The sequence below is a fragment of the Hippocampus zosterae genome, chromosome 19 (genome assembly GCF_025434085.1).
Source record: "Hippocampus zosterae strain Florida chromosome 19, ASM2543408v3, whole genome shotgun sequence".
Taxonomy (NCBI): Eukaryota; Metazoa; Chordata; class Actinopteri; order Syngnathiformes; family Syngnathidae; genus Hippocampus; species Hippocampus zosterae.
In genome coordinates this window covers 800,199-822,009 of record NC_067469.1, presented here as the reverse complement: position 1 = coordinate 822,009, position 21,811 = coordinate 800,199, and the positions used below count along the sequence as shown (strand labels likewise).

The 21,811-nt window shown below is 47.0% G+C and overlaps 3 protein-coding genes across 4 annotated transcripts; 2 read left to right on the top strand and 1 right to left on the bottom strand.

Moving 5' to 3' along the window:
* The first annotated feature begins 2,638 nt into the window (after positions 1–2,638).
* Positions 2,639–8,683, top strand: eif2b4 (eukaryotic translation initiation factor 2B, subunit 4 delta). Of its 2 annotated transcripts, XM_052052815.1 has the most exons (15): positions 2,639–2,954; positions 3,266–3,267; positions 4,810–4,899; positions 5,515–5,552; positions 5,638–5,770; positions 5,840–6,043; positions 6,112–6,194; positions 6,342–6,433; positions 6,608–6,722; positions 6,809–6,885; positions 6,953–7,055; positions 7,302–7,429; positions 7,519–7,696; positions 7,965–8,145; positions 8,349–8,683. In XM_052052815.1, exons 1-15 carry the CDS (start codon positions 2,890–2,892, stop codon positions 8,546–8,548), a joined length of 1,689 nt encoding a protein of 562 aa, XP_051908775.1. In that variant the 5' UTR covers positions 2,639–2,889; the 3' UTR covers positions 8,549–8,683. The 2 variants fall into 2 exon arrangements, with proteins under 2 accessions (XP_051908775.1, XP_051908774.1); XM_052052814.1 differs by lacking the exons at positions 2,639–2,954; positions 3,266–3,267 and having other exon boundaries at positions 4,807–4,899.
* A 54-nt stretch (positions 8,684–8,737) lies between these two features.
* Positions 8,738–11,043, bottom strand: atraid (all-trans retinoic acid-induced differentiation factor). The gene is made up of 7 exons (XM_052052826.1): positions 10,890–11,043; positions 10,562–10,692; positions 9,936–10,004; positions 9,759–9,830; positions 9,517–9,638; positions 9,346–9,446; positions 8,738–9,256 (listed from the first exon to the last, which is right to left on the bottom strand). The coding sequence occupies exons 1-7, from the start codon at positions 10,998–11,000 to the stop codon at positions 9,152–9,154; spliced, it is 711 nt and encodes a 236-aa protein (XP_051908786.1). The 5' UTR covers positions 11,001–11,043; the 3' UTR covers positions 8,738–9,151.
* Positions 11,044–11,591: 548 nt separating this feature from the next.
* On the top strand, positions 11,592–21,068 carry snx17 (sorting nexin 17). The gene is made up of 15 exons (XM_052052816.1): positions 11,592–12,156; positions 14,147–14,221; positions 14,573–14,690; positions 15,779–15,843; positions 16,108–16,218; positions 16,326–16,416; positions 16,707–16,794; positions 17,041–17,110; positions 17,193–17,285; positions 17,386–17,589; positions 18,137–18,265; positions 18,351–18,428; positions 18,727–18,801; positions 18,914–18,955; positions 19,350–21,068. The coding sequence occupies exons 1-15, from the start codon at positions 12,097–12,099 to the stop codon at positions 19,467–19,469; spliced, it is 1,419 nt and encodes a 472-aa protein (XP_051908776.1). The 5' UTR covers positions 11,592–12,096; the 3' UTR covers positions 19,470–21,068.
* The last annotated feature ends 743 nt before the right edge of the window (positions 21,069–21,811 follow it).

Here is a 21,811-nt window from a genome sequence, read left to right as displayed (position 1 = left end):
GTGGTGTCCCCACTCGGAGCACCTCGTGCGTGCACTGGCACCCGGTTTTTGGCACTCCCAAAGTCAGCTGAGCAGGACTTCCGCTCCCATGCAGCCCTAATGAGGACAAGCGTTTGAGACCATGCCGTGGATGGACTGCGTGTCTGTGGTATGACATCAATGTGGCACATATGAAAACAGAAATATGTCAAGTGCATGCCAACTGTGCCAAAAGGGCCACACCCTGCGTGAGGCGGGATGCCAAAGAACAAGATGGAGGAATGGGAGTGGGTGAAAGTACCACAAATACTCTCGTCTTGTCCACCTGTCCTGGTCATGTGACCCAGGGCTGCCGAAGCCACAGCTGTCAGGACGACGTTGATCTTAACTGTTCTTAGTTTGGATAGATGGATAGCTAACTCGATGGATAGATTATGTAGTCAGACAGACTTTTTGAGAGGGTGAGTGAAAATAATGGAAATAATAATGAATAATTGCACAAGTCTGCAGACGTTCCTCACCGGGGATGCGGCTGTGTTCGGAATCAAGCAGTCTAATTCCAACTCTCTCTCATCCCCGCGTGCAGTTGTCGCCGCTCCCTTTTGGTCAGGCAGCTGAGCCGCAACCCCCACAAGGCACCAACACACTTGTTAAACTTGGAGTTATGTTCTGAAAGCGTGCTAGTTCGAGGAGAATTCAAGTCTTGGGAGAGAACACTGATTTCATTGAAATGTCCTCCAGTGGATCACTGCCCCCCCCACCCCAATCCTCCATTATTGTAACAGTGAGATCAGGCTTTCCTGTGGCGACACCTTTCGGGTGTGGCGGTAACACGTAGGCACCTCATTCGGACGCCCCACAAAAGACGAGAGGCTCCAAAGCGGCCTTGATGCCACCCCGTGAGCGTCTCATGGATGCATTTGAGGCCACCCGGAAAAGACAAACGCATTCAGAGTCAACTCGCTTTGCTCGCAACTCTAATGACCTCGGAGGATCCATACCAAATCCTCACCTGTTCTCTCTTTGAGTCTAAACGCCGGCAACCTTTGAACTCTCTCCCTGCGGCAGCTGCGTCAACCTCAGTGTCGGGCAACTGGCGCGCCCGGGGAAGGACAGAGACTGGCATTAATCCCGTATCAGCGGCTAATGAGTCAGCAACGTGATACAAAACGTCCGTCCGTGTCTGTCCTGCCTTTTTGGGTCGTTGTCTACTCTAAATATTTGGGGGAATGGTTGAATTTGAGTTTTAAAGTGCTAGCTCACTATTTCTCACATAGGAGGGCCACTTTAAAGAGGCATTCAACTTCAACATGCCGGGCATCCTCATGAAAGGCTTATCATGGTTTTATAGGGAGGCCTCAGAGCGTCGCTGACATGAGTGGAAATGATGCATTTGAGGTCAGCGGCTTGCACCCTGGCCGGTGGCCATGGGAAATATTGAACAATTTGGACGACATCCTTTCAAAGAGACCCCCCCCCCTCATCCCCTCACACACACACACACATATAAATAAATAACTGCGTTACTATTTGTGGACGGCGCGTCGGGTTTCAATATAAGCTCCCCGCTCTGAGCTGGAGCTTTCTGTGAACGAGGGCCCCGGGTTCCGATCACGCCCCGACCCCGGATGCTGATTTTAGAACACAGGTGTTGACCTTAGCGCAATGGCTTGTGCTTGCGGCAGAGGAAAATGAACCAGAGGGCTGCTGACGACCCGATGTTCCCCCAAGATTCCTTTTGTGTGGTCAAATACAGGCCGGCATTGGCCGAGGTTTCAACCGCAAGCCTGAAGAAAGACGTGTTCGTGGAAATGCTTGTGCAACCAAAACTATAATCGCTCAATACGTGTACAAAAAGGCATTGTGACGCACACTAATACCAGCGCATAAGCTTCTCCCCCCAAAAATCCCTTCGCTCTTCCATCTTACGCTCTGCACGCACTCAGGAGCAACAACGAGGCACTCTAAAAAAGTCACGGCAGCAAACTATCCAAGGGTGGAGATGTATTTTCATGTGTCGGCATAGCTAGCTACTCTAAATGGTGCCATTGTGTTGAAAAACTGCTGACGCGAACCAAATTCGACCGGGCGATTAAAGCTGGACTCCAGAATTGGCCATTTTGTCCCCATTATTCATTGAGGAAAGCAAGAACATCAGACCTGATTCTAACATACCTAAGAATTGTCCAAAATCCAAACCGTTCCATTAGTGGTTTGAAAATGTCCTTTTTTTTTGCCGAACTTTGCTCACCAGCTCACAATTAAATTCTCACGCAGCGTCCTTGGCCAAGGTAACGTTTCATTCACCGCAACGAAACCAATCAGCTGCTAAACACATGTCTGCCCCACAGGCTTTGCATTGTACTGGCCTTTTCTCAAAAAAAAAAAAAAAAAGAAGCCATTGACGTTCAGTGTAAAAGGGATGGCGGGGGGGGGGGGCGCTCGGTGCTATAGCGCGAGGCTCAAGGCATCGGGTGTAGGGTGTCTGGAGGCCAGTGTGAACAGCTGAGAGGTGTGATTTCACAGGCCAGCTCCCCACTGTCGCGGGGCCCCGATTGGGCCGGACAGCGGGCGCAAAGGAGAGCCCCCCCCCCAACCACCCCCCCGCCGCGCCTAAAGGACACCGACAGGTGGGAGGCCGCTCCGGAGTTAGGGCGGGGGCAGCTCGCCTCGCCCGGGTGGCATAGAAAAGGCCGAGCGGCCGGGCCGCAGCAGCACGTTTGGACGGACGGGAGCAAAGGGGCCCAGTTGTGCTTGTCACGAAATGTTTTGACAGAGATGCTCGATTTCACCTTGGCGTAGGCTGAAAACCAGGCCTTCCTTTCTTTCTTTTTTTTTTTTCTCTTGTTGTTGTTCTTGTTGTTTTACGATTCCTGATGCTTGAGAGGAAAGGCATCCACACAGGCAAAAATGAGGTTACACTTCTGTAAAGACCAGCTACTGTTAACTCAGCTTCAAAGTGAAACCAGAGAGAGGTTAGTATTTTTTTTTTTGGTGGTGGTGGGGGGGGGGGGTGCGCATTAGGACGTTTTTCTGCAATAACCGGAATCAAAGTCGGAATCATCTTAAAGTCGGAATGTTGCCTTCTTATGTTCAACTGGGGCAAATTTAGTGAGACCCGTGTCAAAAAAATGGAAAAACATGCCCGGGTCCTCGCAGACACATTTAGTGTCATGCAGTCCCCGACCACCCCTCTCAGTTTTTACAATTTTGCTTGATTTTTTGGGGGGGTTCTTGTACCGTGTGATGCGTTCAAAGGTCCCCTTGTGTTTCACGCAGGATCCAGTTGTCATTGCCCCTTGGGAGGACATGCTTCCTTATATCCCCATATTCATACAGCCACTTATGGAATGTAAGGAAGTGTGTGGTTCCGAGGGGACTCCAGCGCCGGGCAATGGGGGGGGGGGGGTCATCTGCGTCCAGCTTTTAGAAGCATTTCAGGCACAAATGGTCAGAATATACAGTCAAATAAAACATTTGTTAAGCCTTTGTCTCTATGGTAGTGCGTGTGTGTGTGTGGGGGGGGTGTAATGTCAGGTCCGTGTGTGTGTGTGTGTGTGTTATGTGTGTGCACGTGTGTCAGGACGACAGGTGAAAGGAAGGCTGCTGATTTTAGCCTGGCCCAACAGTCAATGAGGATTGACAGAGCACAGCTGTTGGCCCCTTTATAGACGCATGTATGGGGGGGGGGGGGGGTTCACCCGAGGATGCAAAGCTGTCAATGGTGGCTGTATTTGGACAAGAAGGAGGTCTAAAAATAAGGATTTTTCTACCCTGCAAACGTTGAAGAAAGAAGTAAGCGTCTGTGTATGTTGTGTATGTTTCTTTAGGTAAGCGTGACGAGGACGCGTGGGCCTTCTCGCACACTTGCGCACCTTCTTCTTCGTCTCTCTCTCTTTGCTCAGCTGAAGCAACACCTTGCCGTGGCTGGTCAAACGGAACCAAGTCAGGTGTTTACTGTGAGGTTTGGTCCCCTTCAACCAGCTACTGCGTCGTGCATTCAGTCAGCGGACGTGGTCGTCATAGCAACGATGATAGCCGGATAGTTGACGTGCCCAACGTGGAGTAATTCGCCGTTTCCTGTGTGTGGCTGTGCATGCGAAAAGTCAATAAATTAATAAAAGAACGGAAGCACTGGTGATTTTGTTGCACAACACTTTGCATGAGGTACACGTGTCACACTTACGACTACGAAAGGTGACTGAAAGAACAGCTGCAGCTGTAATAAAGCGCTACTTTGAATCCATTTAAGAAACTGTTGGATAACATGAGTATTTTTTGCACAACTTTTACACGCCAATCCACACGTCCTAATTGCTATACGTATGATTTGAATATGCAGTACAGTATTATTTAAAATACGTTGTAATAATAATAATGATTATTATTGTGCTACTATAGATGGTTTAAATCATACAACAATTAATCCTGGAATACAAATGCATTATGCTACTATACCATATACGTATTGACTTGGCAATCATCACCTTAGCATCATTGATAGAATTATAATTCTATCAATATCATAAAATAAAAAGTGTGTAGATTTTTTTTACCAACCTTAGCTGTACTGTAATTAAACTCGTTAGGATTTTTATGCACAACACAACATACAACAGGCCAGAACGCTTGTACTTTTCTTCAGATTGTAATGAAGATGAAATTAATGTGACTGGAAGTTTCAATCACTTTTTCTGTTTTAAAAATTCCCTTGTTTAGACCACAGTTTCTATCAATATTGAGTTCTTTATGGCTTCCAATAATACAAAGGCACGCTCACTTGAAAATCAAAATGTCGTTCTTTCTTTCTTGTTCAATGCGCGGGCACAGCCAGTAGGGGGCGAAACACATTTTGCGTCCCTCTTGCCCGAACCGGAAGTGAGGCAGCATCCGGAATGATGGCCGACAAGGTAGAGACAGGTGAGTGTGCGGTCCGTGTAAGCGCTGCTTTTAGTGACACTTCTCGCGTGCTGTTGATGTTTTGTGGCGAGAGATCGGACAGAAATGACCCGCGCTTACACAGCCACACTTGAAATATTTGACCTCCGAGTCTCAGCGAAGGTAATGTATTTTCCCCGAAGCAATCGCGGAAGCTAACGCACAGTTTTGGTGATCTTTAGACGTAAATACTCGTAGTTAGCAAAAAAAAAAAACTCATTGGAGATAAGAAGGTAGAGTTCACTTACTGTGCTAAAATGTTTAAAAAAAAAGAGCCACAAAAACGTAAATTGCTCTCACGGTGGAAATAATCGATGGCAGTCAGATGAGTCAATCTATTCGTACGCAGATTTGTCTTACAAAAGTGCGGACAGAGCGTACTAGTTAGTTACTAGTTACCTCGACCTCACGCCGGAAAGAAATTACATACACACACGAGTAGAATGGCTAAATTAATGTCTTATTTGTAAGGACAAAGCACGCTAGGGTTCATGCCCTAGATCATATTGAATAAATGCTCAAATGGCTTTACATAGAGCTGCGATGATTATCACTGAAGTGTAAAGTGATATTTTCAAACTGTATCTCAACCTGCAGATGAAAGCGACAAGAAATCAGAAATTGAGCGCTCCAAGGCGAGTGGGTTTCCATCTTTTTTTGTTTGTTGAAATGTGTGCCACAAATCGAGTTTATATTCTGCCCTGCATTTGGACGACACAGAGTGAAGGCAAAGAGCTGACCAAAGAGGAGAAGCAGCGGTTGAGGAAAGAGAAGAAGCAGCAGAAGAAAAACAGAGAAAAGAAAGATGACGCCACAAAGCCTGATGCTTCGTCTGTGCCGCCGTCACAAAAAGGTGGACAACTTTTTCCTCTCTGCCTTTTTCATTTCACTTGAGCCGACATAATTTTTTTTTTTTTTCAAGCACCTTCCTCAGTGCCTGCCGCCGGTGCCGATGCTGCCGCGACATCTGACAAAGCGGTCAAGAGCAAAGTGGAGCTGAAAGCGGAGAGGAGACCTCGACACGACTCCGATAGGTCCTCCAAACAGGGCAAAAAGCGCGAAAGCAGCCAGCAGCAGGCCGCATCCGCCGCCAAACCCAAAGTGCCGCCGAGCGAGCTGCAGCCTGGTAACGCCACATTGGGGAAATAACGTCGCGTAGTCCGGAGAGACTCATTGGTATGTCGTGTGTGGTAGTGGTGAAGAGGCTGCCCGAACACGTCCAGGTAGATGACCCTGATGTGGTCAAGAAGCTGGCCAAGAAGCTGGAAAGACAACAGGTAGCTTATTCTAGAAAAGCCCAAAAAGTACAAATAAATATATTTTTTTTAATGTTAGAGAGCACATAAAAGTTGTCCAAAAGGGCCCCAGTTTATTGTGTGGTGTTACATTCCATACGTGAAAATCCTGCTGTGCTTTGGTTTCAGATCCCGCTGCGGTCAGACTACGGCTACAAGGTCAGCCTCTTTTCACACCTGCACCAGTACAGCCGCAAAGCCCCTCTGACGCAGCAAGTCGGGTAAGCTCGTTCATCGATCCGACCAATCGAATGCATCGACCGGGTCTGGGAAGATGTTACCCGTGATGGGGGGGTCCTCCATGTGTTGTAGCTTTGGTGTGTTTGACTTTGGATGATCGACCGGATCATCAAATAAATAAAAACGCATGTCACGTCTTCCCTGTCCCTTGCCAGCATCCCCTCGTCGGTCATCCATCCCGCGATCGTTCGACTGGGCCTCCAGTACTCGCAAGGCATTGTGGCGGGATCCAACGCTCGTTCCGTGGCACTGCTCCACGCCTTCAAACAGGTGTGACGCCACCCAGTCCCGTATGAAATTGGGCTATTGTGTCGATAACGGAAGTACAAGTGAAAGCACACGATGTGTCCCACCAGGTCATAAGGGACTACACCACACCGCCCAATGAAGAGCTAGCAAGAGACTTGGTCAACAGATTGAAACCTTACATAAGGTAAGAACGATTACTTATTACAGTTTAAAAAAACAAAAAATAATTGTATATCTGCCTTTTTCTGCAGCTTCTTGAACCAATGTCGCCCTCTGTCGGCCAGCATGGGAAATGCAATCAAATATATCAAGAAGGAGATCTCCAACATTCCAAATCACTGCAAGGAAGACGAGGTTTATTTATTTTTTTGTCCCCTCTAGATGGCAGGGTTTGAAACTGACGTATGAAAACGAAAGACACTCAAACCTTGTGCATTTAAACACCAAACCATATATTTTCATCTCATGAAAACCACTCGGCTAATTAATGCCCACATCGAATGTGAGATGCCATTGACAAGCTCGTTAGTGCAAATGTTGACCCGTCATTCCAAGTAAGTGCTTTGTGTGACCCAAGCATCCCCCCGGTCTTCCTCACAGGCAAAGAGCAAGCTGCTGAACTGCATCGACTGCTACATTGACGAAAAGATTGTCCTGGCGGCCAAAGCCGTCGCGGAGATTGCCATTGAAAAGATCAGTGACGGCGACGTCATCCTCGTCTACGGATGGTCAGCTCAAATCAGATCGGATGTTCTGGACGCTTTGTGAGATCGCTTAAATTTATTATTATTATTTTTTGGGGGGGCCGTGCGCACAGCTCGTCGCTGGTCAACCACATCCTTTACGAAGCCTTCAACATGGGCCGCAAGTTCCGGGTGATCGTGGTGGACAGCAGGCCGCGGCTGGAGGGCCGTGAGGCCCTGCGGCGCCTGGTCCAGCACGGCATCAGCTGCACCTACATCCTCATCTCGGTTGTCTCTTACATCCTCCCAGAGGTGAACCACACCCACACGCTAGGTTTCAACGCCGACAGTTTTTGGGAGTTGACGCGATTGTGATGCTAGCTAGTCAAGTCGACTTTGGATCATCGGAGACGTCATTGATATTTTGTTCAGCTCTCAACGAGTAAATATCTGAAGGACATGATTTTTGGGGTGATGGTGTGTCGATGATAGCATTTTACGGATCATCAGAGCTGGAGATCATTGGAGCTGGAGACACACACACACACACAGACTTAGCTGTGACCTTTTGGCCGCCTAGGTGTCAAAGGTGCTCGTGGGGGCCCATGCACTGCTCGCCAACGGTTACATGATGTCCCGCGTGGGCACGTCCCAAATCGCTCTGGTGGCCAAAGCCTTCAACGTGCCTGTGCTGGTGTGCTGCGAGACGTACAAGTTCTGTGAAAGGGTGCAGACAGACTCCTTTGTTTCAAACGAGCTCGGTAAGTAAAACGATCCCACTAGCATAGCATAGCATAGCATAGCTAACAAGCTGAGGAGATTTTCATCGGTGCTTGCAACTTACTGTTCAGATTTTTAGGATGGGAGTCCGAATGAAGTATGCTAGCGTTTGAAATGGGAATTCCAAGTCAACTGCATGATGGCCCACCCTGCGATGTCATTTTTTTTTTTTTCTTTTCTCCAGACGATCCCGACAACCTGATCGTTACGCGGAAGGGCAAGACGCAGCTGGCGCACTGGCAGGAGGTCCACTCGTTGGGTCTGCTCAACCTGGTGTATGACGTGACGCCGCCCGACTTTGTGGACGCCGTCATCACGGAGCTGGGCATGATCCCATGCACGTCGGTGCCCGTGGTGCTGCGCGTCAAAAGCGTCGACCAGTGAGCCACGTCGCATGTGACCTAACGCGCTTTGGCATCCAATAAATATACAGATATGTACACACACACACACAGATACAGACATTATTGGAATGGCTTGAATTGATGCAATAAAATAACTGTTCTTTGGAAGACTTTATGGTAGCGCCCCCCTGGAAATTTTGAAGAAAAAAAAATCAGCACCGACCATCAGTTCCATCCATCAACATCAAGTCATGTACAACTTTATTGTCAAATGAAACATGAAACTGTATGAAACGTTCATGGCTGTTAGCGGCTTAACTTAAAACACTGTTCGTTGGACTATGCACTTGTACCCCCCAAAAGCCTCCAGAATGTAGTTCTCGTCTTATACATGGTGACACAGAAAAATGTGCAGCCTTTGTAAAATCACACATATATATATAAAGCTATATACATTATGTGAAGCGCTTTATCCTATGCTCCAAAAATAAAATACTATTTACACAAAGTAGGTAACAGTGACCCTAAAAACCAGCTAAGAATCTCTTGCAGTACTATGTACTTCCCTTTCAGCTCACTCAGAAGATGAATGCACATAGAACAAAACAACCCCCCCCCCCAAAAAAAAAAAATCTGAGCTAGCCTAGAGCGACTTGGCCTTTCGCCTCTGAGTGAACCACAGCAGGAGGGAAAGGGCAAGCGTGGAAGCTCCCAGAAGCCCAAACACCCACAGAGCTGGAAACTCCCCCTGTTGGGGACAATGTGGACCAATGCCGGATGTCAAAAACCAATCGACGAATACGTGTACAATATACGAGCGTTGAGAAAGAAACTGACCTCTCGCAGGCACTTGTATCCGTGGTAGTCGTCGGCGCAGCTGCACTCGAAGAAGCCGGGCCCGTACGCGGTGCAATGGGAGTACTCCGGACAGTGAACAGCTGCGGATCGAGATAGTGTCACTTTGCCAATTTGATTTGGTCGATACATGTTTGCATTGTTTCAACTTACGCATCTTCCCAGACTGATTGCACATGTTTCTCTGGCCTTCGCAAAGGCGTATTCCTTCATCTGTCTTCACTTTGTCCCAGGAAGAATTCCCACCTGGACAAGTGATGTCTGCTGGCAAAAATCTTGAAATGGAGAGTACGGTCTTTATTTATTCATTTACTTAACAAAAAACTATATAGCCGAATATTTTTTTTTCTAAAAAAAAGGATTAGTAAAAAAAAAAATGACACTACTATACTTACAATTGACGTAACTGGCTGAATCCTTGAAATGCTGAGTCACTCATGTTGATGATGGCGTTTGAGGACAGATCTCTGCAAAAATCAAAATTAAAAAAAAAAAAGGCGACTTTTAGAACGAACACATTCAATGCATCCACGATGGGTCTAGTGGGAAGAGTGTGTGTGAATCGTGCATACATTATTAAAGCGTCTGATGCTTCCTGGAGATTGTCCAGATGCGTTAAAGAACAATTGGACAAATCCAGCCTAAAACCAAACACAAAAGCAACACATTTAAGTAGGTCAGAGTTGAAATATGGCCTATATGTTAATAAACTGGAAACTATTCAGCCGAATGTAGCGGTACCTAAACGGGGAAAATTGTAATTGTCCTAATTCCCACAAGCTCCAGTGCGTCATTCTCAATCCTAACCAATGACGGCTTCACCGTGGCTCGAGGAATGCTTAGAAATCCGAGTTAAATTCATTCCGTAACCAAGCTCGTACCTCAAAATACTCTCACTTCAAAGCACATCGACAGCTCTTATCTCGAAATGCCGGGTTGGTTAATCATACCTCCAGGCATTACTGTCATTTGTAAAGTAAATACAGCCTACTCTCACTATCATATTTCGCATCATGTAGAACGCACGTTTACGAACGAAACGGTCCAAACCAAAACGTGTTTACAATGGAAAAAAATAATTGGGAGTGTTTTCCACAGTATGTGTATCATTTCCACTCTGCCTACCGCAAGGTGGTTCGACTCCAGCTGATGGAGCGGTAAATAACATCGTAACAACATTATAAATACACAATCGTACCCGATGATGCGTTCATGGTTACTCGTTTCGTTCGCCAGGCAGCAACGTCCGACGACCCGACCGTTGGACGAGGAGCAAAATTTGCCCACCTCGGAGCCTTGCGGCACAGTCCCGCTACATTGTTTGCACACCTGTGAACGGACACCAGAATCACAACGTGATATAGTCATGGGTTGCGTCTACTCTGTTATTGATGCACAGCAAAAACACAAGCTTGACAGTCAAGCGCATATCGAATGAGCCTCCTACTGGTTTGTAGTCTCTTTTTCTTTGTTTTGACGTCTATTAATGATAGCGTAATAAACAAAATTGCGATTTTGGGTGATACCTGCGGCTCGACCAGTTGCTGGCTGCGGTAAATACACAAAGAAAGGATGAAAACAAGCCAGGTAGGCGTCAGAAGATCCTGCCCAGTTTTCATTTTTACAACTGAAGTCATGTGACCAACTGTAGTGGACACGTGACCAGAAGCACTTCTCAAACCATTAATTCCATTTGTTTTTACCCATTTAAGCGCAGTGTAAGAGTCTATCTTTAAAATACAACGTACATGACAATAAATACTACTGCTCAAATGTTTTTATGAATCAGGTTTTGTTTTGGTTTTGTTTTTACAGTACATATATATGCCCCGCCCTCTAATGGTTGACACTTTGGATCGCACCAAACAGAGGTCGGGCGGGCGTTTTCAGCACATGTTAAAGACATTCATCCATTCGCAATTATTATTAATCACCCAATTATTAAATTTTACATTTAACATAATGGCTTAACAAAAAAAAACGCAGTTTTCACAATGTTATTTTAATACTTGTTGGTTCAACCACCCCCCAACTAGGAAAATGCTATCTGCCAGGACTGTTTCAAGTGACCGATACAAGATGTTTTAAAATGTACATTTCAGCCATTTCATGTTTCTATACGACTTTATTAGAGTTTGAGCGATTTTATTTTTTTCATTCGTTGATTGGAGGAGCTGAGGGTCTCTTCGTGAACCAAAAGGTACAACCGTTTCCACCCCTCTTGTATCGCGGTTGGTTCTTCCCATCGAGTCGGGAGAAACCAGCTGCATCGCCCATCTCGTTAGCTACGTCTGCTAGCGAATGTGAGCACTTATAAGTTTTTAAACTTAAAACTCGTTTTAACGGAATAGCCACTTGGAAAAAAAAGTTTTAAATGACGAGATAAATTAACGGCGCTGCTTGGAGGAGTGGAATTCCTCCAGACTTGTAACATGTTTACTGTGGCAGTTTGAAAAGTTTACGACTGACGTGAGACGAGTTTTTCCTTTACTTTTTTTCATGACGAAGCTAGCTCGTACGGAGGTGGATGCTAACTCGCCTCCCCTGCCGCCCGACACGGCCTCACTGGACCGAGCCGAACCGTGTGCATGCTTCCCTCGCCTCTCAAGTCACCAGCGACTCTCACCGCAGCGGAATTTATCTGTTTTATTTGATTCCAATTCCGGACAACTGTGGCGTCTTGAGCATCGTTAGCCGAGTTGGCGTTCAGGTACCGCTGGCTGGGAGCTAAACATGCATTTTTCCATACCCGAAACGGAGGTTCGTTCTGGAGAAAATGGATCTACCTATGTGGTGAGCATGAAGACACCTGTATTGTTGAGTATTTTCAATGTGTTTGAACGCGAAATGCAGCACGAGCTCATTGCGGGATTGCTTCTTAGAATGGATAACAGCTCTAGCAGGGACATATGATAACAGACAGATTTTGTTGAATATGTGTTGTGGTATGTACTAGAACGTTTGTGATCTGAGGAAAGATGATGGAGTGAATGTCGAACACCATGTTATAACCCTCCACTGACGATCAAAAATGTCAGCATGGACTTAACTGGTCTGCTTCGACATGTTTCGTTTCCCCACCAAGCCCATTTTCTCCACTTTTTGATCAGAAACCAGTGTTTGTGCAGAACCAAACCCAGATTATGAAAGAATCAATCAAACCATAAATATATTTGTGTTAAAAAAAAAGTCTACTCTTGCTTTGGAGTGCAAATGCTCCGAAACGGCTGTCAACATGGGCACCTCTACTTAAAAAAATGGCTGAATTAAGACAATAGAGCGAAATGTTGAACCACTGAGGACTTCAGCTTTACAGACGCCACCTTGCTTTCCTGACGACTTGCGTTGTGTATGTGATTGGACTCCCTAAAAATGTCAGGAAGCCAATTCATAGGGCAAATTTTGTTGCTCGGGAATTGCTTGGCCCTCTGCTGTTTTGTCAGCTACGTGGATAAAAAGGGCATCTCTGGAATGAATAATCTCGCCGCACTTGGATTGTTGACACTTTTTCCAGCCCGCTCTCCAAACAGCGTTTGGAGTAAGCTGGTAGTACGCGCGCGAGTCTAAGCGAGGACAACAAACCAGCCGAAAGGTGCCTTTGAGCCATTCCAAAACCCATGTCACGGTGACAGTCATAGGTTTAGTCACTCTAGCTTCCTGTCTTCATGCACCCCCACCACCCACGTTTGCTCTCCTCGACACTCTTTAACCTTCCTTCCTCTCTCTCTCTCTCCCCCCCTTGTTGAAAAGGCCAGGTTGTTTTATTTATTTATTTTGGGTGTCGTGGCAGAATTGGCCCTCCCTCGGCGTTTGTTTGGACAGATGACTCAGGATGTTGTTGAATATAAATATTAAATGGACACAGGCAAGCGAGAAGATTCAAAGCACCCGTGGTCTCTCGACACCCGCATGGGAAACGGCCTCTTACTGCAAGCATACAGAATGCACTTCCTGCCACAGAGGAGGACACACATTAAAAAGAAAAAAAAAAAATATATATATATATATATATTTATATATATATATATATATATATATATATACACACGCGACACACACACACACACAGTTGTTCCCTTCACAAAATTCTGCCAACCAAGTGTGGTGGCAGCAAGTCGGATGCAGAGTACAACAGAGTAACCCGTTGCCGTATGTCCCGATTTATTTTGCACTTTTGGCTCGGTGATGTTTGGGTCGCTGCATCCAAGTGGTGATTTCACAGAGGAGCTATGCAGTCCCCGTTGCACAACCCGACAGCAGCGACGACGACGGATCTTGATTGGATTCGCTTTGGCAAGTGGTGCCTTAGGATAAGAGTGAGCCAAGCTCTTCGAGAGACTGGCCGTTGGACCGGTTCTTTTTTCAAGCATGCCCCCACTAGCTTAATCCCAACACATCAAAGGAAAATGCAGTAGGGTCAACAGTTAGCATCGATCGATAGGTGGAATAGACATTTGACGCAAATGGTGGAATATTATAGAGATCTGTTTTCATGATTTAATTTTTTTTTGGGTGGGGTTGGTGGCGCGGGGTGATCGCATTCATGACACTTGGGTTTATTTCACGGGGGAAAGATGATTTACCATTTTCGTGTTCCAAACTTGTATCTCAAGGCAAATGATGCCAAACGAAAACCGTGGATCAGGTAACACCTCGGAAGACGGGCAAAAAATGTCCACACCAAAGTAAAAAAAAAAAAAAGTCGACCAGAATCCGCCGAATAAATAAATAAATAAACACACGTAAACGTGGGGGGGGGGGGGTGCTTGTGTTCCTCCCGCAGGCTTACAACATCCACGTCAACGGCGTTCTGCACTGTCGGGTGCGCTACAGTCAACTGCTGGGCCTCCACGAGCAGGTAGGACCGAACCGGCCGCGTGGCGCTTTTTCGCACGCTTTCATTGTCACGTTAGTGACTTCTCAATGTGTTTTCTGTCTTTGCGCTGTCGAAATGTGTTGTGAGCGCAACGTATCGGCTAATGACATCTCGACAAGTAGTCGGCAAGCGAGAAAAGCACATTTAAGCCGCGCCTTTAGCAACACGACGTCACGTCTGGCCGCAGGGAACTCGGCTCACATCAAAAAATGAAAATTGGCAGCTGTTTGAATGAATGTGCAACCGTTGATGAATCACGTACGGATGGAAGGCGGCAAAATGTCGTCAGCCTTGACGAGAACCGCTTTATTATTTTTTTTTTTGCGCCGACAGATCAAGAAGGAATATGGCAGCAACGTGGTGCCTTCCTTCCCCCCAAAGAAGATCTTCACGCTGACTCTCGCTGAAGTGGAGCAGAGGAGGGAGCAGCTCGAGAAGTACATGCAGGCCGGTCAGTTGTTTATGAAACGCGCACACACACACACACACACACAATTTAGAGGGTGTCAAAGTGAGGACTGGCCAAAATGTCCTCACTCTGTTGGTTAAAAACTCATGCCGGTCCTCACAATGTCATGAGTACAAGAACACACACACACACACAACACACAAGGAATTTGTCTCGGGTAGTTCAGGCTACACTCGTATTATCAATCACAAGCAACTACGATAACCAAGGACATGACATCCAAGTAGCTAATGGTACCGTTGCGTCGAAGGAGCACATATTTTGGGTTTTATTTGTTTATTTATTTAAAGAAAATTTTCTTATCGCCACTTTGTTGACATTTTTGGAGTCATTTTGGACATGTACAGGGTCCCCCACCAAGAAAGTTCTGCTCTCAAAACACCGTTTGATTGAAAAGCCATCTCCAAGAAAACAGGACTTGCTATTTTCCTTTGATGTGGAAAGTCATTTTCAGGTCACTTGAGCTTTTTTTTCCCCCAGCCTGCCCTAAAAAGCAAATGAATATTTTGAATGGCAGCTACAACGTTTTCAGCACATTCTCTAGACAAACAAAAAGTGTTTTCCTTGATTACGTCTGCCTGTGGCTCGAATTCCGTTTGGGTTTCCGTCTGCTTTTCACGTCGCGCTCCGGCGCCCGACCGCGGACTTTGATCTGCACTTTTAAAGCATGTTACCCTGAAGGTGAACCGCGCGCGTGTACACAAGCCAGTTTGCGGAGCTAGCCGTGCTAGCCAAGCGGGTCTGTTTTAATCCTCTCAGCGCCGGCCGCCGCCACCGCACAACAAGGAGGCTTTGTCGGAGCGCCCGTTTGCTCAAGAGTCCGCGAGTGTGCGCCGCTCTTGGCCAAAGGCGAGGCTTAGATGTGGAAAAATGAGCGCGGCCTCCGAGCTCGCCTCCGTTTTGAATAAAAGGCCTCAGTCTACATGTTCGCGCGCCTCCTCTTATCATCGTAGATAACGACCGTCCTCATTTCCGGTTGAACCTGCTGCGGCTATTTAACAGGAGTCACTTTTCACCTCGTTTGGCTTTTTTTTGACTCCTTGTCGCGTTTCTTCTTTTCGTCTCGACAGTACGCCAGGACCCGCAGCTCGGAGCCAGCGAGCTGTTCAACAGCTTCCTGAGAAAAGCACAGCAGGTTCGGCGCAAAGCTCTCATCGTGAACTCGGACCTCCCTCCAGATATACACTCTGGTGGGGTTCCACTAGTCTCCATGCGAGGTCCAAAGATTTTTGACATGAACCGCGACATAAATGTCACAATGACTTGTGGTGGTGTTCCGCAAGGCTCGTGACAGATTTTTGCTGCTCGCTCCACACGGATGTCAACATTCTCCAGCATTATCGTAGAAAACAAAAGCTTTTCCAGATGCGACACTTTTTTTTTTTTGTGACTCTCGCAGGAGACTCAGCAGATTCCGACAGAGGAAGTTGCTCTGGACATCTGCCTGGCTAACGGTCAGAAGGTGACGATCAACATTCTAAGCTCCGACCAGACCGAAGACGTGCTGGATGTAAGCGCCTTTTTTTTTTTCCTTTGTAATTTAATCGTTTTTGGGGTGACCTTCAGGGTGTTCTCTGAAGTGATTAAATGTCGAGTGACTGCCTGTTCTGTCTGTAGGTCGTCGCCACCAAACTGGATCTCCCCGAAGACCTTGTGGCCTACTTCAGTCTTTTCCTCGTCCGGGAAGGAGAAGAGGGAGGCCTTACATGTACGTTACGCAACACCACCACCAATATCCAAACAACAAGACCCGCTTACACAATCAGCGCCGTGCTCGGTTGCACGTTGCTCATCGAGCTAACTGCAATGTGCTGTGCAAGACGTGACTACCCCCCCCGGGAATAATTTTTACACATGGCGCAAAATCCACATTTCCTCTAATTTCACATGGTGCCCCCATGAATGTGACATTTTTAAATGATTTCAAATGTCATTCCGTGGCGTGCTGACTCTGGTCATCCAAGCGTCTTGAGCGTGTCCTTTGCCCCCCCCTTGTAGTTGTGCGGAAGCTTCAGGAGTTCGAGCTGCCCTATGTGTCCATCACCAGCCTCCGCAGCTCAGAATTTCACATCCTCCTACGGAAAAGGTAGTGTCCATGTTTCGAATTAGTACTTTTTGCTGCGCATGTGGAACAGCGGGGGGGAAGCTGGAATGTGAAACCCGACAAAAGTTGCAAGGCCGATGCCGAGCAGACCAACACACGCACACACACCGCCAGTGTACAAGAGCCAGAGAGAACAAAATACAGAAAGCTGTTCAGAGACATGCTGAAATTAAAAAGTGACACCATTGAGTGAAGTGTGTTGTAATGGCTGTGCCTGGTTCTCTGTAGTTACTGGGACATGGTGTACGACGCCGATGTCATGGACAACAGAGTTGGCCTCAACCTGCTGTATGCCCAGGTAAGAAAATCATTTTTTGGGGGGGGGGGGGGGCGTTTACGTTCAGAGGAGTCCATTGGCTGTGCTTTGTGTCTCCAACCAGACGGTGTCCGACATCGAGCGAGGCTGGATGCTCGTCAACAAAGACCAGCACAGGCAGCTCAAGTCCCTGCAGGAGAAAGGCTCCAAGAAGGAAGTAGGAGCAACACGCGCCGCCCGTTTGCCCAACGGCCTACTTTGAACACACGAGAGCTAAATTGAAGTGAAACCACCCCCCCCCCCCCCCCACTCCCCAGTTCATCCACCTGGGCCAGACGCTGAAATATTACGGCTACATCAAGTTTGACCCGTGCGCCACCGACTTCCCCGAGAAGGGCTGCCAAGTCATCGTGGGCGCCGGCAACAACGAGCTCAACTTCCACGTCAAGCTGCCCAACGAGCAGATGAAGGAGGGCAGCTTCAAGGTCACACGCATGCGCTGTTGGAGAGTCACGTCGTCCGTAAGTGCACGCCCGCTCCTTCTCTCTCTCTTCAAGCGCGCCGATGTCCTCGGCGTTTGTTCTCATTCGCATCATGATTATTGATGACTTAAAATTTGAACTACAGGATAGCCGTTTATTTCTTCATGACTTTTAATAGTCCCAATTTGAAGAAACACTAACGGGGGTCATATCATTTACATGCCCAAATATGGCTACGTTACACTCCGGACGCACACCGTCTATTTTATTCGTATTTATTTATTTTGCATAATTCTGCTCACCGCCAAGCACATCGACAAAGGCTGAGTTCACTTAACATGCGCCGCAGCTTGGCTCATTACAGACCCCCGCCCCCGTCCATTTTGCAAGTCAATGAATTTCTAAGCTCATTTTCTGCCGCCATTAGACCCCCCCATCTTGCTCATTAGGTGCAGCACTGATGCTCATCAAATTGCATTTGCCGGAATATGCCTCAACATCGGGCACACCCCCAGCCCTAAAAAAAAAAAAAGGTCCCCCAACCTCCACCCGTGTCTTTGATGTACGATGATTATTTTTTTTGCAGCAAGTGCCAATCGCGAACGGCACCAACAACCCGTGCGGGTCGGCCAAGTGCGACGTGAAACTGGAGCTGGCCTTCGAGTATCTGATGAGCAAAGACCGCCTGCGCTGGGTTACCATCACCAGCCAGCAGGTGAGCGCTCGTCACCTCTTCAGTCTCGGTCGTGGAACCTTAAATTGCGCTTGAAAAATAACGAGAGTTGTGCCTTTGCTCTCAGGCCATCATGATGAGCATCTGCCTTCAGTCAATGGTGGACGAGTTGATGATCAAGAAGTCTGGCGGCAGCATCAAGAAGGTTCGTTCATATTTTGTGACCCGTGCGATACAATACTTTTGATGCTTTTTTTTTTTGGATGATGATTCATTCTGAACACAAATGAAATAAAATATCTTTTTGATGCGGGATGAATGAATACATGCCGATTGGCTGGGGTCAAGGTCAAATGGTTATGTTCAACCCAATCAAGCCATCATATTTTATTCTTTGCATTCACGGTTCATTTAAAAAAAAGATGAAATTCCAAAACGCAGGTCCCCGCAGTGTCAAATTGGTTTTACGGCTCTGCAAACGACGCGCTTTGTGTCTTGCTTAGATGTTAAGGAAACGACACGACGGCTCCGTGCAGCGGCCCGACTGTCAGCCAGGTGTGAAATCGCCCCCGCTGCTGGTGAGAAATGATGCAAAAAACATGAACACACACACACTCCTCCCTCACATCCATTTGCTTATTAAATTAGAATTGTATGTATTGATTTATTTTACTCCCCCCCCCCATGCAGGACTCTCCTGACCAGAGCCGCGAGCAGATCATCAAACTATCGGTGAGGACGATAAAATAATAACCGGAGAACATGATATCTGTAGAAATTACTCCTAAATGTCTATGCGCTGATGAACTGAAACACAGAATTGTAATCGATCGACTGGATGTGTCGGAAATTGAACCAGCAGGCCGCAATGGCGCAATTTGTAGCTTGAGATCGATGAAATCGTCTATTGTAACGAAGCCACGCCCACTCACACAAGGTCTGAGAGGCCACGATGGCACCTGACTGTGATTGGATGAACGGCTGGCAGCTAAGTGACAGCTGGGGGGGGGGGGGGTGAAAAAAAACAAACCAAGCCAAAAAAACGATCACGTGGACACCCAAAAGGTGCGCCGCCATTCTGCCACTTTCCCTCAATAACGAATGTTTCCCGCCACGGACTCCACAGACCAAGCTGAGCTCGGTGTCCTTGCGTGGGATCAGCGCCTCCAACTCGGCCGGCGACATCAGCGGCGGCGATTTCCACGGCAACTACGCTTTCGAGGGCATCGGCGACGACGACCTGTAACGTCTCGCTAGCCCGCCCTCCCCTCCTTCCTCCTCCTTGCCATGATACGCCCCCCACAAAGGTCACAAGCTTTTAGGTCCCATGTGCGTCCCCGTTGTGCCTCTGCGGGGTTCGTAGCAACCGGGCCGAGAAACAAATGGCCGCCGTCGCGTTCGCTTCAAGTCCATTTCTTGGTCACAGCGCGGGCGATGTTACACAGTCAATCGGTAGACGCGCAAAGCGTTCATGTGACGGCGAAACGCGGAATTCTCCGGAAAATTGGAACGTGCCCCAAAGAGTTTTACCCCTCGCTCACGCTTTAAGCACATTTGAATTGGTCAAAAGTGGCTTGCAAATTCAAGTACGACCTTGACATACAAGTGAGCCTACTTCTGAGTTTTTTGGAGCTACAGTACAAGCAGCTGATTTCTCACTTTGACTTTGGAACGCAAATGTTATGATACAAGCGCCGATAGGCGGGAGTCAACTCATCTTGGCAATAGGCAGCAGTTTGGCAGAGAGCGAGAGACGCATCATGCTAACGCTTCATGGGGACACTCCCATCCACGTGGCAGTTGCTTCAAGTCATAGACAGTTGAACACAAACGGTGCGGCATGTAGAGCGGCAATCTAACACTACATTGCCCGAAAAACCTAAGCTCCCAAATTCGTAAAAGATCAGCATGCCCTTTGGCCATTTTTGTTCAGGCGCTACTTAGCCAGCAATGCATTCGATGTCGTGTGAATGGATGCGCCCCAAAATGGGCCTCGTGCGCAGGTGTCCGGTGTCGTTCAGTCTTGAAGCCTTACCTTCTCGTGGTTGCCTGTCAATCATTTCTTCCAGTCATCATGAAATTGCCTCCTCTGGCCCAGCTGCTTGCACTTTGCACACTAGCCACAATTAGGGTGGGGGCGAAAAGCCCTTTGAGCACTTGGTCTCATCCAACGCGTGCTGGCCGAGTGGGAGTCGATGCTCAAAGGGCTTTCTCGGAGTCGGTGTGTGTGGCTGGCTGGAAGGTTGGAAATTCATTTGCTTTTTTTCCTTTTAAACATTTTTTTTTTTGGTAAAAGGATTGTTCATAAATGCCAAATTGTAGTTTACTAAAGCATTTTGCACAAAAATAAACATGTACGTCACCTTTTTTTAAAAATTCGCTGTATGTGCGATTAAGTATTCCAAACATTTCCTGCTAATGTCTTGTTCCATAGAGCGCGTGTAATCTCCAGCAGAAATAAACTAACAGGATGATGATTGGTTCTTGTTTTTAGTTGACAGATTTTCACGTGATTTTTATTATTTTTTTTCTTTCTTGCTCGTGCCAATCATCTCAAAGGCGCACCTCATCTTCATCAATGTTCATGCGTTGTCGGCAAACAAAGTCAACTCAGTAAAGCATTCTTCTGTCGAGAAGGTTCCCGAAAGTGCTGCTTTTTTTGTTTGTATTTTGTGGTGTTCTGCCAACAGCTTAAAAGATCGATTTCGTGGCTTTGAACTGCAAATAAAAACATGGCCGGAAAACGCCGCCGATGGCAAGCGAAAACAAGACGTCTCAATTGTAAGCAATAGTCGATGATGCTTGGACAAACAAGAATAATAAATGCTCTCATCTGTTCAGGTCATTGTTTTGGACGACTCGTTTTTCCATCGGCTCGTTCATGTTTGCATGTGCTGCCTCACGGTCAGGACGACGGGTGCAAAAGTCTGGGAATTTTCAACGTTGGAGGCTTTCCAAGTGAATGTATGGAATGAAGCCAAACTGAAGGTTGGTTCCAATCGGGCAAAATAGAGTTCACCACAAGAGGGCAGTGTTTTGTATGACAGACTGAGTTCTCGTCTGTCGTACAAAAATGCTTTGTCGAGCAATTGTGGCACATGAGTGAGCTAAATCTTCATTTCAAAGAACTAGTTTTGTTGTTTTTGAGCTTGAGAGGTAGGTCATCATGATCTCTCATGCAGTCAATACAATTTGTGTCGAACCCCCCCCCCCCCCCCCACTCCCATATGCTAAGAACAATTAAACACCATCCCAAATTGTAGGATCAAAATACCCTTTGGAAGATGACACCGTTGCTAAATGTAAAGTAGCCCAAACTAAGCAGCAACGGAGCAGATGAACTCTTCGGTCTTTTCCAAATCTTGAAATAAGCATTGGGTGAAAATAAACCAGACCACATTCTGAGGAAATAGTGTTTTTTTTTTTTTATTGTACGGGGACAAGTCATCAGACATTTAATAAGTGTTAAATTATTTGTGTGCTGCTTGTTAAGGCATTGATGAGACGGATGCTGCATAAAAGGACGCAGGCGATCACCATAACTTTGGCGGGCGGGCGTTGGGGAAACGACAGTTTGGATAGCGCCAA

What these genes read in the sequence shown, in the direction of transcription:
- eif2b4 (XM_052052815.1), top strand. Translation starts at nt 2,890, where the DNA reads ATGAGGTTACACTTCTGTAAAGACCAGCTACTGTTAACTCAGCTTCAA. An exon ending in TGTGCCGCCGTCACAAAAAG is followed by an intron (nt 5,771 to 5,839) that starts GTGGACAACTTT and finishes TTTTTTTTCAAG; the next exon opens with CACCTTCCTCAGTGCCTGCC. An exon ending in TCTCTTACATCCTCCCAGAG is followed by an intron (nt 7,697 to 7,964) that starts GTGAACCACACC and finishes TTGGCCGCCTAG; the next exon opens with GTGTCAAAGGTGCTCGTGGG.
- snx17 (XM_052052816.1), top strand. Translation starts at nt 12,097, where the DNA reads ATGCATTTTTCCATACCCGAAACGGAGGTTCGTTCTGGAGAAAATGGA. An exon ending in TCAACCTGCTGTATGCCCAG is followed by an intron (nt 17,111 to 17,192) that starts GTAAGAAAATCA and finishes GTCTCCAACCAG; the next exon opens with ACGGTGTCCGACATCGAGCG. An exon ending in GTTGGAGAGTCACGTCGTCC is followed by an intron (nt 17,590 to 18,136) that starts GTAAGTGCACGC and finishes TTTTTTTTGCAG; the next exon opens with CAAGTGCCAATCGCGAACGG.
- atraid (XM_052052826.1), bottom strand. Translation starts at nt 11,000, where the DNA reads ATGACTTCAGTTGTAAAAATGAAAACTGGGCAGGATCTTCTGACGCCT. An exon ending in AACCATGAACGCATCATCGG is followed by an intron (nt 10,005 to 10,561) that starts GTACGATTGTGT and finishes GTTTGGTTTTAG; the next exon opens with GCTGGATTTGTCCAATTGTT. An exon ending in TTCAGCCAGTTACGTCAATT is followed by an intron (nt 9,639 to 9,758) that starts GTAAGTATAGTA and finishes CTCCATTTCAAG; the next exon opens with ATTTTTGCCAGCAGACATCA.